The 17,156-nt window shown below is 38.6% G+C and overlaps 1 protein-coding gene across 9 annotated transcripts in view; it reads right to left on the reverse strand.

Annotated features, from left to right (window-relative positions):
- Nucleotides 1-17,156, reverse strand: part of EPS8 (EGFR pathway substrate 8, signaling adaptor) — a 125,694-nt gene that overhangs the window by 14,860 nt on the left and 93,678 nt on the right. For 8 of the 9 annotated variants that reach the window (XM_063155642.1, XM_063155636.1, XM_063155637.1 and 5 more), the window contains 10 exons: nt 15,994-16,130; nt 14,190-14,263; nt 12,971-13,097; nt 12,530-12,618; nt 10,333-10,407; nt 9,586-9,734; nt 7,270-7,453; nt 6,066-6,199; nt 2,879-2,990; nt 1,860-2,003 (listed from right to left, as the gene is read on the reverse strand). In XM_063155642.1, coding sequence (XP_063011712.1) covers nt 1,860-2,003; nt 2,879-2,990; nt 6,066-6,199; nt 7,270-7,453; nt 9,586-9,734; nt 10,333-10,407; nt 12,530-12,618; nt 12,971-13,097; nt 14,190-14,263; nt 15,994-16,130 — 1,225 coding nt within the window. The remainder of the gene's footprint in view (nt 1-1,859; nt 2,004-2,878; nt 2,991-6,065; nt 6,200-7,269; nt 7,454-9,585; nt 9,735-10,332; nt 10,408-12,529; nt 12,619-12,970; nt 13,098-14,189; nt 14,264-15,993; nt 16,131-17,156) is intronic. The other variant, XM_063155645.1, reaches the window with a different exon arrangement.

The following is a 17,156-nucleotide window of genomic DNA, read 5'->3' on the forward strand; positions in this document are numbered from 1 at the left end:
TGCTTTATGGAAATGGTTATTTTATTTTATGCCATGTCTTGTCATTATTTCAAACAGAGAACTTCAAACCCTGCAGTGCATTACAGAAGAATAATGTGAGAATCTCTACTCAAAAATTTACTCAGCCTGCTCAGGACTTGGTGGCAAATTCCAAACACACAAAATAACATGCACAGGAAGAAAAAAAACCAAGGCAGATCTTTAAATCAGGATTTGAAAAGCACTCTGATGCATGCTTCACTTCACAGACAGGCAAATCCACAACCAATGCAGAATGAGCAAAGATGTTACAGGCAAACAATTTGGGAAGCTCAGAAATGGTCTGAGCCCACCAAGGTCAAGGTAGGTCTACTACAGTATTTTGCAAAACATTTTGGCATTTCTTGGTTTTCAGTCATCAGCTGGAAGGTGCAGACACAACAATTAAGATTAGATTAAATTATTAAACTTCAAGCTTCAACAGAAGTTTGGTTTAAAATTCTGGTTTAGAGGCAGGCCTGGAATTCCTGCTTAATTTAAACTTGTTTGCCTAAACTTTCAAGATCATTAGAAAAGAAAAAGAGGAAAGAAAGAGGTCTTGGAAAATAGAACAACTTCTTTTAGCAGCCTCTAACCCCCTTAAAATTTTGCCTAAAAATACATATTACAACTTTATCCTATATATCCTTACTTGGGTGGATAATTGTGCTGATGTAAGAATTTTTTTAAGTAATTCTCTCTAATTCTGTTCAACATATAAAAGAAATAACAACAACAACAGTATTAGTTCCACACCACTACATGAAAGAAAGAAAATTAAAATGAGGTCAGGATAATAGAGTGCTATTGATGCACAGACATAGTAATTGAAAAATACCTGTTTTGTGAATTCAAAAGCAAATATACCTCCTTTTTATGACTCCAAAATTACAATAATTAAATAAATTCAAAACTGGGATAGAGACACACAAAGACAGAAAATAAAAAGAAAAGCTGGAGCTCACTCTTCTAGGAAAAACAAAGATGACCCTACCTTAAATAATTCAAACTCCTTCTTTGGCATCAACAGCTATCAATTCACAAAGGGTATTTGCAATTAAAATAAATGCATACATATCCACTAGGACTGAAGTTACCACCTCTAAGCAAATAAGCAGGTAAAAAAAAACAACCCTGAGATAAAACATTTTTGCAGTATCTCTATGAAATACACACATCACTGTTGGAACCCTGGATGCTGAGAATTTTAAACTTTCTGTGCTGACAGACAGTGTCCCCCAGGAGAGCACTGCATTTAACCTGAGGCTGTGGAGAAAGATTCCAAAATTGATAACACTGGAATTATGGGTGTGGAATTTGAATAGAAGTGTGTGATATCACAGGGTGGAAACCTCAGAGTTTAAGGGTTTAGAACGCAGCAATATATATAAAGCAAGATGGAGGTTCTAGGGTGGAGGCTGCTCCTTGTTCTTCACCTTCCTATTTTCCTTCTTCTCCATGGATTTGGGTGGTTTTGTGTAATTGGATAAAAAAGTCCACATTGCAGTAAGGCGTGGTTGGTTATTGGGTTAAAAGTGAAATTAATTTAGGTGGCATTTCTTAATTGGACAGTTTATCCCTAAAAGGCCTTGTAGAGAGAGAGGGGTGGGGTTCCATTTTTAGTTTGTTAAAGTGCTGTAGATAGATAGGAACTAGATCTAGATAAGAACTAATAAACATCTGAATCCAAACAAGAAATTCCATCTCACACATTTAATCCCAACCCTGGCAAAAAAGAAGCAAAGACTCCCCACACCACCTTCAGCCCCTCCAATAAATGCAGATGTTTTGTGCACACAGTGACACTTCCATTGGAGGTTTTGCCCCAGCATGGACAGTACCTGGATGGTGCGGGTGTAGGCAGGCTCCGGCCACCCCTGGCCGCCTTCTGTGTTCCTCAGAGGGTCCAAAATGTTGTTTGGCACAAAGCCTGTGCTGCCACTTTTGTTCTGAACCTTCCACCACTGCTTTCTGTCATCCAGGATCTGAAATAATTTGGTGAATTAATTACATGTCTTTTCTGACTTTCCTCCTGCCTGTGCTTAGGCTGTGAATCATTTCAAAACAAAACCACGGCTTTGCCAGGTTCTGTGTCTGCCAACAGATCCTGCATAGATGTGTCCCTGAGAAACCCCTGTACCTTCCCTGATTCCCACCATCATTAACTCTACATGATTCTACTGCACTTTTCAAAATGGGGCTCTCAAGAAAGAATATATAAGTGTGGAATGGAGTTCTGTAAAACTCAGGGATGTGCTGGATCAGACAGTGGAACAAAACACAAATAGTTGCACAGAGATGCTGCCATCTCCACAACCCACATGCTGTTGACAAAAGGAATAAATAATTACTAATAATCCAAGTAAAGGCAGCTCTGGGGGAGCACAAATTTGGAGACACAGCACTTCTTAGTAAACAGGGAATGGGAGCAGGACGGCCTGGAGCAGTCAGAAGTCTGCCTGCCTGCCCCAAGCTCTCACACTCAGCATTTTCTCTCTTTATTGCTCCTTCCCTGCCAAATGTATCTCACTTTTCTGGTGCCACATCCTCTTGGAAAGTACAGTCCTTCACTATGCTCTGTGTGTACACAGATAGTTATTTAAACACCACTTAATATTTAAAAGCAACACTGGAGAAGGTGGAAGGAACACACAAATGTATTTCCAGCACGGATCTCTACAGCACCCCTTCCTAAGTCAGCAAAATTGATGCAAAACAAATTAACAACTTTCCATACTGAGGCAGACAGGTCAAACACATTGAAGCAAACATTAAGGAAAGCCACACTGTCCATAGAAAAGGTACCCTCAGCTTTGAGTAGCACCAGAAATTTGTGTGCTGTCTTTGCAAACAAAATTACCTCCACAATCTCTTCTTTCATGACAGAAAGCTCACTGTTGTTTCTTGCCACGAATTCGTACTTGCATTTGGCATATTTCTTGCTCTGTGCTTTATTGTGTGCTTCATAGTTTCTGCAAAGCAAAGATCAGGCTATTGTTCAGTGAGACAGTCAAGCAACTAAAAACACAAAATGCCCTCTTTGAATAACCTGCAAAACATTTTTTAAAACAAAAACCTCTCAGCCATAATGTGATGCTGCTGCTATCTATTCATAATACACTGATTTAAGTACCAAAAAAAAGTACAAATAAACAAAATAAAGAGGTGGCTGAAATACACACACCTCAAGAACTGCTAATCTTTATTAGCTCACTGCTTGCAAGATGTATGATAACAACCTAGATTAGCAGGTGCTATTGTTTCAAAATAAACATGTACTCTATATTTAGTTTGTTTTCCTACAGAAGGTTAAACAGCCATTTTCTATATAAACAAATGACTATACCTAGGTTATAATTGATAGCTTGGGCTTTGTATGAAATTGCCTTTCTAGTGTTCATCACAGATTGTTTCAAATGCATAATAGATGAATAAATTGTTGCCATCAATACTAATGGAGTTAAATCTAAAAAATGTTCACCTATTGTAGATCACTTTTCTTAAATGACCATAAGATGCCAACAACTCTAACAACTTCAATTTACTTTATCAATTAAGAATGAGAAGTAACTTCTTACACACAGGACTCATTGTAGAACAAGGCACATCACAGTAAGCTCTGTATCTCTCTTTCCATAAGGAAAACCTATTCAGAGTGCCTATGGTTATGGAGCTACTGCTTTCTTTGACATAACACTTTTCAAATGAGAAGTCCCCAGCCCACTCCAAACAGGTCCAGAAACCCCCCCCCAGTAACTTTTTACATTTGCACACTTTGTACACTTGCACAGTCCAGTAACTTTATACACTTGCTGCAAATTACACCAACAACATAAACCCAGACTGCACAGTAAAGAAATAAAACAAACAAAAAAGCCCCACATGAATAGACAAATAAATAAATAAATAAATAAATAAATAAATAAATAAATAAATCCAAGCAGCCAATTAAAACATGAAGCAATGCACGGCTTGAAATGCTGGGTACAAGGTCACAGCCCAGGGATGTGAGCATGGGTGTTGTTTGCAGCTGCTGCTGTGTAACTCTGGGCTCCAGGTGTGCCTGAGCAATCCAGCAGCTACCTGGCTACTGCATGGCTGTGGAGAACTGTCTCACTTGACTTGAAGAGCAGAACCAAGGAAAATCATACTTAGATTGAAAGTTATTTTCAAAAGAAAGAGAAAACACTCAGAATATTTAAGGAGAGAGTGAAAAGCAGGGGATGACCCCCAGCCTGCAGAATAGCTTTTATGAGGCTGAACAATGTGTAATACCAATTTTTCCTGCTACCCCCCTAAAATTAATATAATTTTGATTTTCTTTTTCAGAGATGTGACTAATGCAGCTCTGGCAGTACTTTTACTTACAGGCAGCCTTTACAAAATCATTACAATATTCTACAATATTCTATTCTATTAGTGTCTTCATATTTTGTCCACACCTAACTATCCTGATTACTTCAAAAATGTAACTCAGGAAGAATTTTTAAAAATGTCCACATTTTAGTTGTACTGGACTCAGCAACATGCCCAGGACATGGGCCAGATAATGGATGAATGCTTCTGAAGAGAGCCTAATTCTTCAAGCCCAGCCTAATGAGCCAGTTTACTCTGGGCACAAATATTCTGATCACTTCCCTCCATCATCCTCCTCTTTGTTTCTCACTGCCTAGCAGATATACCATAATTTCAGGCCTCAGCTCTTCACACCCATTTCTCTTTACTGCCACAAAGGAGGCTTGGATAACTCTTTCTGTTCCAGACACCCTGATATCATCAACAGCTCAATGCAGGAAGACTTTCTCTAAAACTGGAGTGGAGGCAAGAACCTTTGCATGGAATATTATTACTCTGGAAGGGCAAATCAGGTCTTACCCCATTACAGGTAAGAGAAAAGAATTTAGAGTGCAGAATCATCTAGATTTCAAAATAAATGGTCCCGAGACAAGATTGCAAAAGGCAATCAAGTTTGAGAAAACAATTAAGAGATGACTACTCTGCTGCTGTTGCCATGAAGAATAAATCCAAAGTTCAGAGAAATTCAGAGAAATTGATTGTGTCTTCAACCTGCACAACACTGCATATCATATGGGAATTGGCTTGCATGCAGATTAAAAAATGGATCTTTTAGCACATAGCTCAAAACTAGGTATTCTGAAAGGGTTTAATCAAAAGAGTTATATATATTTTGAGGTGATACATATATATATATATATATATATATATAAAGGATGATTTAACCAGCAAGTTGATCCCCAAAATTTAGCTTAAACATCTTCCATGGCTCATAAAACAAAATATTTTTCATACAGTATATATGGAATATGGTTTGGTACAGGAGAGCAATTCCAATGCTTCTTTACTGATGTGCCTTCACAATTTGTGCTGGTATAAATTCTCCCCAGAGGCAAGGCCAAGGATCACTGCATATCATCTTGTCAAGTTATTCTGTTTTAGGATAAAATGAAGGGGGTGAAAGAGGATGTGCAAAAAGACACTGTTTGCTATGCAAACATTTCAGAGTATTTTCTGTAAGATTTGAAAGAGGATGGAAGAGACAAGGTGTCATTGTTCTGAAAGTGGGTATTTATACACCAGCCCAGAAAACAAAAAGCAGGAGATGATGGAACACTAAGTGAGCAGCTAAGAAAATCAAACAATCAGTCAAACCAAGGACAGGTGAATCTCAGAGCAGACTTGTCATTCTTTGTAATTCTGAAAAGAGCAAAGAATGTATTTAAACATGAAACAAATCAGAACTAAAATTTGAACCGAAGTTGGGTGGATTCTGTGCTTACAATTTGGTTGGAACTCCACTGTACCATTTTTGACAAAAGCAGTGGTTTAACATCACAGAAAACCAGGATATCTCATAGAAATCATACAAAAAGAGTTCAAAGGACACACTTTAGGTAAGGAAAAGCACTGCTAAACAGATTCCCTTCCCCAGCAGACCCAACGCCACGACCAGAGGCAGTCACAGACCCCGCCACCCCAAGAGCCAAGAAGTGGGGACAGTTTTCCACAGCACCACGGGGCAGGGTTACCTATCTACATGTCGGCTAACAGTTTGCTTAAAGGCAGCCACAGCTGCCCCCGGGTCCAGCAGAGGCCCTCTCTTGTACATCGTGTTACTGAATGCATACCCATCCGCCGGGGGGTAGTCGGGAACGCCGGGAGGCTGCAAGACACAAAGGGAACAAAAAGAGGATGGATTAGTGCCATCCTCCCCTGAGCTCCATCCAGCCCCACCAGGGGCCCTGCCAACATTCCCCCATGTCACCATCAGATTTTCTGAAAAATCCTCTTTGCCCGGGATTTTCTCCTGGGAAGCTTGGAAGCCTCAGAGAAAAATGAAAACAATATTGTCTCATTTGTTTCTCCTATGTCTGGCTGCTTTGGGATGTGGTTTGGACATTCTTTACCAACTGGTCATTGTTTGATTGGTTTCATGTGAATTGTTTTAACTTAATTGCCAATCATGGTCAGGCTGTGTCGGGACTCTGGAAGGAGTCACAAGTTTTTCATTATCATTCTTGTTAAGCTTCTGTCTGTATCCTTTCTCTATTCTTTAGTATAGTTTAGTATAGCATAATATAATGTAATGTAACGTAATGTAACGTAACGTAACGTAATGTAACATAACATAATATAATATAATATATCATATATATCATATATTAGCCTTCTAAGAACATGGAGTCATATTCATTCATTTCCTCCTTCGTCCTGGGGACCCAGCAAATACCACACCCCCATCCTCAGGTGCTCACAGTTCTGCCATGAAAAGTTAATAACTTCTGCGTTTCAAGTTGGTAAACGTGGAGATCAAAAGGATGAGAATAAAAGAATTTCTACCCCGAGTCTGCATTAATATTGTAGTGGATGCTCTGGAGAAAAACAGATCTCTGGAGCAAGGGCTGTGTCATCTCTCAGCTGTCACCACAGCAACACAACTTATAAACAATGGCTGAGCGGCTTTAAAATACCCTGCACAGAAAAACTGCTCTGAACTTCTGTTCTGGACGTACAACTCAAGCCACAAAGCTGTAGGCCAGCCAACAGTAAGTGTGTGGAATGAATGAAGGAAAATCATCGCTCTATTGCAAGAGCTCATTCATGTCACACCCTCATGAAAAAATGCAAAAAATGAGTAATAGTTAATATCATTATGGATTTTAATTAGGGAAAATAATCATACTTTATCACAAGCACATATGTGATGTGATACACATTTCTGCAGTAACTTACCTCACTGGATAGTCTTTTCATCTCTTGCTTCCTCTGTTGCTCTGCCACGTTTGCCACAGACTCAGCCAAATGGTTGAGATCCTGCTCCTTTGGAGCTCCCATGAAGTTCAGCAAAGGAGGCTCCCAACCATTCCTGAAACGGGGCACGTACGGGGGGATGAAATGGTCTTTTGGCCATTCAGTTCTGTGGGAAAATCAAATCAGAAATCTGTGTCAAGGGCCACACAAATGCTGGTTTAATAAGGTCCAATTTATAGAAATTGAAGTGCTTCAGAATTTTTATTAGCATAGAAGAGAGGCTGGGATTGCAGTAGAGGCAGAATCATGCTAGAACAGGGAGGATCAGCAGAACACATTTATTTACCTCAGCTATCCTCCCTGCAGTGCCCTGCAGAGTTTGCTGCTTCTGTAAGGATGCATCAGTGCTAAAACACAGCAAACTTCTGCCTTACAGCAAAGATGGGTAGTAGAAGAATCAATCAAAACAAATCTAGGACTTTTTTTAATGGTGAGACATGGGGGGAAATATTGCAATGCTCTGTTTGTGTGGAAGCACCAACAGAAGACTGCAGAGAAACAGCAGGCTTTGCAAGAACATGTGAAAGCTGGTATGAAGCATGGAAGCCTAGGGGGTCTAGCTACACCAAAACCAAAAAAAACAAACAATAGATTTACAGACATAAACCCTACATGCTCCAGAACACAAGAACTATCATCACATCGGCTGTTTTATGGTCCAGATTGATCTTTATAAAATACTGTACTACTTTTCAGAGTTCCACTAGCATTCTCTGTTGTAATACGAAGCACCTAAATTAAAGCTTTTCTGCTCTGCCTTTGCATTACACGTAACACTCCCACAACATAAAGTTAACACTCTGTCCCACAATATAAACTGCTGTGTCTTCAGAGTACAGCAGAAACAGGAATGTACATTGCAATCTTTTAACAGGCTCGTTGCTGACACTGCCCAAAATCAAGGGATAAATGTGCCAGTCACATGAGCAGTCAGCATTTCCCAGCCTGTTAGGGCTGGTCAGTAATCCCTGATTTTATCATTCCCCTCTCCTGCTACATCCCACCCCAGGGTACCTCTGGATACTGAAATCAATCTGACCATCAATTTTAATCTACACAAATCAGCCAACTACATTTTAATTGCTTCATTCTTCACTACCAAAGACCAGCCATTTCTCTTTCCATTTCCCTTTTTTCAGGATGGACTAAACAAATGGAGTAGTTCCCAAGACAAGGAGCCCATTGTTTTCCCAGTGCTTTGAGGCCATTTCCACTCCTCCCATGCAGCCTTCCTTACACTCTACAGCTTTGAATCAACCAAATAATTAATAAAATAATTAATAAAAACAAAATCCATCTGGTAGACATTTGTGTTCCAATTTGAAATTCAAGAGCAAGGATGAAAAGACACAAAAAACATTTCCAGCCCAAGTAATTGCCTACTTCATCATCATCAAATGTACTTATGTACCACAGATTACAGAGTCAAAATGAACTTTGTTAATTTAAGTTTCTTCTTTTGCATGTTCAATTCACTGAATTTCAAACTACAGGATTACTTTGAACCCAACAAATAAGAAGTTAACTTCTATTTCTTCAAATAAAGAAGTTAACTTTCAACTGAGATAAATCATACCAGAGAATCCATTAAATGCAATGCATAAGGTATGCATATGTGGCACAGTTCAGTCAATAAATATTTTTTTATAATTACAAACATTTTTATAGCATTATGATACATTTCAAGAACTAAAGACATTTCAAATTTTTACCTTTTAATAATTATTGTAAATTGAAAACAGACATTTGTAGTTATTATTTAATATTTTGTCACTCTTTATTGCATGTTCAAATTGTTTTTTAATGAAGTCCAGATAGCTGGGCTGGAAAAATAATGGTGAAAATAGCTGGAAAGGGACAGTTCAGAAAAAGATACTCAAGAAGGTTATGTCAAGAGGTTCTGGATACCACTGACCAAAAAAAAAATAAATAAAATTCTCTCTGCATTTTGTCTCTCCTTGAGATCCAAAATCCCAGTGAAGCTAAAGAGTTCCTTTCCAAAACCCTCAAAGAACAGCTCTCAAGAGTCCAAATCCTAACAAAGTTATATTGAATTTATTAGGGGCTGGATAACCTGGTTAAGTCCATGTCGATAAACTTTCAGAGAAAATTTAGAGAAAATTAAAAAAAAATTAGAAAAAAATTCTAAAAAAATTCTAAAAAAAAAAAAATCTAAAAAATTTAGAAAAAATTCTAAAAAATCTGAAGATTCTCTAAAACCTGAGTGGTTTTTCTCACCTGGCTTTGGTCCATGAGTCCCCCAGGGACATCCACAGCTGTCCCTCCTCGCTGGTGACGGTGTACCTCAGGAAGTCTATGGTGTCTTTTGTCAGCAGGGGGCTGACCACTGTGCTGGCAAGCTCTGGCCCTCCTGTTGTCTGCACCACCTAAATCCAAGGATTAAAATAATGCCAGGAACACACACGTTGTCAATAAGGAGGTGACTGTGAATTTGTGTTACCTACAGTGCTGCTAGGAAACTGTCATTACTCATAAAAATATCCCCCAGAAGTAAAAACCCCTCTGAGAATCTAACAGTGTGTCTTGATGTCACATAAATTAAATAAATTATTTATTGCTGGAGAGCTGTTGTTCTGGTCACCACCCATTTTTTGTTCAGACTCACTCTGGATAATGTTATCTTTGCTTTACTTATCAAAGCCTCACATATTTCCATTAAATATGCTTCTAACTCTCCTCCTGCATTATGTAGAAAGCCTAAATTTTTTATTTCTAGTTAAAAATTGTAATGACAAAGTGTAACACAAGGTTAAAGATTAATTAAATAAATACATCTAATAGAAAGGAAAAGATGCAGAAAAGAATATAAATTATTTCCTAAAGAAAACCTCATCCTGAGATAGAAATATTTCTCCTTCTTGTCCAAGGACACAACATTTCAATCTTGTTATCATTGAAAAGTTTACAGTGCATATAAATACAAGAGTTCTGAAGGGAAACGCTTAGAAAATTGTAAAACCTTACCATATGTAGTGGGGTAAAGAGAAAATGGACCAGATCAGCTGCACTAGGATTCTGGATATGGAACTTCAACTTGGCCTGTAAGAATCAAACAAATAGTACATTTTAAGAAGCATTTACCTGTTAAGACAATAAATACTTCACATAAGAATGGCCATGGTACTCCTAAGCCCAGTGCTTGGCCTCCAACAAGTGTAAGTGCTCATCCATCCCATTGCTCTTGAGTCCATGCCTATTTTAGCACCTATTGTGCAAAAAGTACAACTAAATTGTCCTTCTCCATTCACTTTTTCTAGCAATGTTCATAACCATTTACAGACTCATTACATTATTCCTGAATCTGGTCTTTTCCAAGCTGAAGTAATTCCTTCAAGCATTCTTGTCCACCCTGGACCTTCTTCAATTATGCTACACTGCCAAATATATCAGGCCAGGTAACATAATGGCATATTGTTAATGTTCTGTTGTCTATTTTTCCCTGATGCCTTTTATCATTTGCTTGGCTGAACACACTGAACACAGATGTCTGTCTCTCAGGAATCTCTGTTAAATCAACATTTTGCTCTGATTTGTTTTATATATGAGATTTTTTTCCTTGCCAGTCCATGACTATTACATCTATCAATAGTGAATTTCATCTACCACTTTATTGTTATAATAAAATCTTGCTATGAAAAACCTCTGAGATCATCAAATCCAACCTTTGACCAAACACCATCATTAAAAAAATATTCTAAAACCCCCATACCATAAAAATTCACTGATAAAACTTCTCATAGAATTTCTTTTATCTACTAATCACCCATTGGCTTTGTGGGCCCCAGAAATAAGAAGCGCAAATGTGCTTTAAAGAGCTGTAGTAGTTTCTATTGCATCTTGCCATCTGTTCTCAAACTGCTTTTGGCTGCCCTTATTCTGCTTTTACATCCAACTGTCCCTCCAAATGAAGAAAGGAGGAGGATGTGTTTTTGCTTCTAATAACTTCCTAAACATTGTTCCTCAGCCATAACAACCCAGTCCCTGTCTATCTAAAGATCTTTGACAGATGGCAGGCATTTCCAGAAGCTTCCAGCATGAGGTTTTAAAATAATTTCCATTCTACTTGAAGATTTTATTCTTCTAGCTACTCCTTTTCTTTTTAAACCAGATTCTTCATTTTATACAGTTCTCCTTGCCGGACATAAAGCACAAATTTCAGGCTTTTGTTGCTCCTGCAAAGATGCTGAAGTAAAGAATTGTTAAAGCATTGTTAAAGCATTGTCACAGCACAACTGCTCAAAAGCAACACCAGAACCAAGTCCCAGGTTGCTGAGCACCAAAACAAGAGCTGTGACTTCTTCTGCATAGAAGAGAAAGATTCAAAGATGCACAGATTTTTCTTGAGTAAAAAAATAAATTTAAATGCAGAATGTAGCAAACAGAATGGAAAAAAACCCTGGACATTATATCTTTTACTGAGAAGGATGATGAGCATGTTCCAGGATACTCATCCTCCCTCAAACCAGCAATTCCTTAAGGTCAGAACCACAACACTTGATGTAGCTTTTATTTTTTTAAAGATATTTTTAACATGTCCAAATATTTCCTACAGCCCTGCAATCAGAATTCATTCCCCAGGAGGAAGAAAGGAGCTGATCTGAGTCAGTGAATTCAAGAGCAGCTTTCCCCCCTGGCACAGCAATGGGAAGGGACAGGCAGTGTCTGACAGCAAATGCTGAGAGAGTGTCCCATGTGCTGAGGAAACTCCCACATGCAGAAGGGGAGATGCCAGCAGAAGGCTCTTGAATTATCATCTCTGCTTATTGAGAACCTCTAAAGAGACAAATTTGTTGGATGGAACATTCTGAGGCCACAAGGTCCGGGGTAATGATGGCAACCAGCACAGCCAGTCTGATGGGCGTGGCTGAGTAAAATCAAATTAAGGCCACAGCTGGTGATGCTGGCAGACACACAACAGAGCTGTGAGGCCCCACAGACCTTCCCAGGAATCCCTTCGTGACTCAAAATCAAATTTCTCAAGTCAAAGGCTTTAAAGAACCGGGAAAGGGAGAAACACCATGGTGCCGAACACCAAAAATGCTCATCAATTCAATGTGTAGATAACCTGAGCAGCAGCATCCCAAAGCTCAGAGGCCAAGCTAGCCCACAGGTGGCCAGCCCTGGTCTAACCTCACATCCCAGACTGGCTGATATCACTTACCAGGAGATTGAAGCCATGCTTGAACTTTTGGAAGCAGTCAACAAATTCATCTGGAGGTGGTGGCTTTGCACGGAGAGTAAGAACACCCTCTGGTGAAAAAAAGATTTTTATACACCCATTCATATGTCTATAGCTTCCATAAACATTCGAGATATAGCAAACAACAAAATACACAATAAATTTGCCATCTTACAGAATTTTGTAAATACAGAACCAAGGCAGGAGCATTTCTGTGGTCACATCTCTAATTAGCCATTCCCCAATGATTTCAAGCAATTAATTTTCATAGATTTCCCTCTAAGCATCTCCTGCACAGGAACTTTTGTGCTCAAATTGAGAGAAAATTGCTACACTGATTAAGAAAAAACACAGAAAAAGACATTTCCTAGCTCCTTCAATGGTCCTGAGAGAAACAGAACAGTGTGCAGTACAAACTCTTACCTCCAGGTCCTTTCTTTTTACTTTTTTTAGTTTTCTTCCTCTTTGAAAGTTCAGCAAATGCTTCAGCAGCTTTTTGCAGTTTGGTAACAAAATACTCTATGTCATCCAAAATATGATTCAGAATTTGCTGTGGGAGAAAAGAAAAGTAAAATTAAAATTTACATAATCTATAGCAGAAATACTCCAGGAATTGAAATGTCCAGACTCCCAGACACCAACAGCTTCCTTAGAACAAAATCCATGCTGGAACATTCCATATTTAGATTCTTTGTGCTTTTAAATTTTTAAATACAGTTCTTAAATACCTGTAAAGTACTTTAAATTTTAATTTTTTTAAATGTAGGTCCGCTGGAAGTTTTTTAATTATGTGTAACAAGATAGTTCATCTCAGACTGCAATTACACAATTTACTTCCACATTACATTTTTGCTGAGACCACATGAAAAAAAATTGAAATTATTTGAATGGGCAGCATTTTCATAAAGAGTATAACTTCATAATCTCTATAACTTCATAATCTCCTTTTGTACTGAGTATTAAACTATTTGGTGAAGCTCTCTATAAATTAAGCTGTTTGCGGAGGAGTGCTCTTTGAAGAATTGATTTCAAAGAGTAACTGGAGAAGAATGAATGAAGCCCAGGGGAAAACACAAAGACACCAATCCATCAGGTCCCAACAAGCTTTTCTCAGGACCTTCTGGTGTTGCTGAGGACAACAGCAGAGTGGAGAAGCAGAAAGTTACAAACGACAGATGGGGCAATATTTGATCCAGCATATACCATAGAACATGCCCATATTGTTGCTTATACGCATGAATGCTTTAAGTTGTAAATTAAAAGTGTCCACCTGTCTTCAGAAATGACCCATGCTCATTTTCCAGGTGTTACACATATCCAAGTCCTGCTAAACTGATGGAATTTTTTATCCTTACATAGTTTGCTGAAGTCAGTCTACTTAAAAAATTATCATTTATACTTCCATCTCTTCACAGCAGAAAAATTGTAATCAACATTCAGTTTATTTTTCTTTCCTTTTAAAAAAGAATCTTAAGGAAAGAAACTGCCACCTGTTCGTTTTAGATCTACCCCAACAAGCAGAAGCTGCTTGGAAAGCTTTTCTCCATAACTGAATTTCCCATGTGGAGAAAAGTTTTCCCACAAAGCAGAGCTGCAAAATCTCACAGGCATGAAGCAGCACCATTTGTAGCTCCTCACTTACAACATCTCTGTCAATCCTGGCTGCTATCATCTCTGCTGTTTCTTCCTGCTCGTGGTATTGTCTGTGCTTTTCATCTGCAAAGAGGGGAGAACAGAATAAGACATGCATAAATGTGGGGTTAGTTATACTAATATATAACAATTTCTATATAGTTTAGGCTTTGAATTATACTACTTTAAAAAAAAAGATGGACAAGACTCTGCCATTGCCTTTGCAAGGACTTCACACAAGCTGAAAATTTTGTACCCTAATGCCTGATCATGTCCAGGCTCACAAAAAAAGCTCTGTACCTGCTTTCAGTCTACTTAACTGCATAAATGAAGTTAACTGCAGGAATATTTTAAATTTAAAAAAAATTAATTCAAAGTGGCAGATTATAAATACAATACCATTAGGAATCATCCCGTTTTGCAAAATATGCTGAATGCTGCTCCAGTAGAAGCAAGCAAGAAAGAGTGCAGTGGCTTTGAAAACAATTCTAATGTAAAAAGTTATTAGCAAAAAGGGATGCCAGAAAAAAAAAAAAAAAAGAGTGGTGTGATAGAAGTGGTATTTCCAAATAACAGTGCCCAGAGTCAGTGACTCTTTTTGAAAATAACAGGGATGAATTATTTAAGGAATTATAAGTTTTGCATTTTTAACTCACACCAAGTACTGCACTGCATTTGTGAGCAGGCGGGATTTCAGTAAACACATTTTAGAAAAGATCCACCTGAATGGAACAAAAGGAACTGCAGGGACTCAGATCCACAACTGCTCCACAAGACACCAAACTAATAAAACTTTTCTGATGTGAGACCTCAAGCAGAAGAACAAGACAGCCTTTACTCAAAACAGATGCATGTAGGTACATAGATTAAATAATTCTTAACATTTCAGATTTCCCTGCACATTTGTAGTTGTTTTCTTTGCATAGTTGTGTACTTTGTTAAGTGATATAATTTAATAAAACAAAAATTATAAGGAATCCAAGGTCTTTTAATGGTACAGTCTTAATATCTATTGTTAAAAGAACCCAAACAAACAAACTAAAAAAGGCTTCATCTTAAGCTTTTTAATCTGTTTTATAGAAGGAATTTTATTCTTTCTAAAGAACTTTTATTTTAAAGAAATTTGATAGAAATGTTTTTACATCCCTTAGGGACATAAAACAAAATACTCTATGTCTTTTAGAGTATTTTACATCCCTTAGGGATGTAAAAAAAACCACAAACAACCATCAAACAGAAATATCCCAACTCATTAAGGAATGTTTAAATTACAGCATTTCCTAGTAAAGGCTTTAAAAAAAAAACCAAAAACCAAAAATCGGAACAAACTAATTAGCCAAAGCAGCCATTATAAAGATAAATGCAATATAAATAAATAATTATGATCTCAAGTCCTTTTCTCCATTATTATAATTTTTAATTGTCCAAAATACCTGGCCCTACTACTGAGGATAGCATCATTAGATTACTGCCTTACTGTTACCACATTCACTAAGAAGCCCAGGTCAAAATCTGGAACCCTCACTCAGCACAAGCAAAAACAGCTCTGAACAGGGATCCAGAAAATGGGTAAATGCAAGGAAATGACAGATCAGATCATGACAGATCTTTGTCCCCAGATCAGGCAGCAGTGGCTTGGGGCATCTCAAACTCCGCTGGGAAAATCTGCTCGCAGCGAGGGCAGAGGGCTGACCTTGCCCAAAGACTTCTGCCATCGTGAGCGTGGCCTTTCCAAACTCCTTCTGTTGCTAGCAAGCACCATAAACACCCCCTGCAGGCCCCTTTGTGTGTGGCACAGCCCCAGGAATACTCACAGTCCCCCTGCTCCGAGGCCCACGCCGACCACGCTGCCACGCGGCTCCGCACGTCCACCTGCGTGATGGTCCCGGGGGGCACAGGGGCAGGGGCCCGGGGCGGTGGGGGGATGGCACTGTCAGCTTTGGAGATCATCCTGGGGGACAGGAGAGAGCCCATGAGGGACACTGGAAGGGTAAAAGTTCTGTGCTCCAGTGCTAGGTCAGAGGAAATGAGGAGGCCTCACAAGGACTGCGCACCACGCGATGGGCTGGCCAAGTAAGCAGCCAGAGGTGTAAATGTGTTAAACTCCAGTCCATGATGTGCAAATATGTTAAACACAGCACAAACCCACTCCACCAGGGAGTGAGCAAATCTTTGTCATCTGGGAAGTCCCCAAGCAGTGCCAAAGAACATGAGGAGACCAGCCAGCTCACACAGATAAATTCAGGGCCTTGGCATTATTGGGTGGCATTTTTACCAGTGCAGTTGTAAGGGTGGGACTTGTCTTTTGTATGAGAGGAAATTGGAAGGTTTGGAGCTGCCTTTCAGCCATCACAAATCAAGTATCTGGTCCCTTAAGTCTGGCCAATTGTCAACCACCTTTTGCTCAATACCCTGCCAACAAAACCAAGTTCACTGGCTGATTTGTTTTCTAACAGGGGCCTGTTCATCCTCTCTCAATACAAACATATCAATATCATGGATTGCACTACCTGCAATTTTCCAGTTCTTAGTGTAGCTTTAAATGCTGTAAGGAAAGAGGACTTCGTATTCATTCTGCAGTCTGTTGATACCAGCAGACAAAAAAACTCACAGTAGCTCCTGTCATATATATCCCCCATTCCTTTCCCAGAGCTCTATTTAAAAACTAGTTCTTCACCTTAAATTCACCTTTTATAAACCCAGCTCGTTCACAGCATTCAACAACAAGACCACAAAACATCAAATGCTGTTTGGTCTTTGAACAGCTAATAGTAGTAGTAGTAGCAGTACTAGTAGTAATAATAATAGTAATATAATAACAATAATAATGATGATAATAAATGATCATAATAAATAATAATAAATAATATTTTTTAAAGTTTAAATTTGAATAAATAAATACATAAATTTCTTTTGCCTTTCCTTCCTCCAGTCCCCTTTCATTCATCAACAACCTTGCAGCACCTCAGTGATGCCT

Source organism: Melospiza melodia, chromosome 4, assembly GCF_035770615.1.
Source record: "Melospiza melodia melodia isolate bMelMel2 chromosome 4, bMelMel2.pri, whole genome shotgun sequence".
NCBI lineage: Eukaryota > Metazoa > Chordata > Aves > Passeriformes > Passerellidae > Melospiza > Melospiza melodia.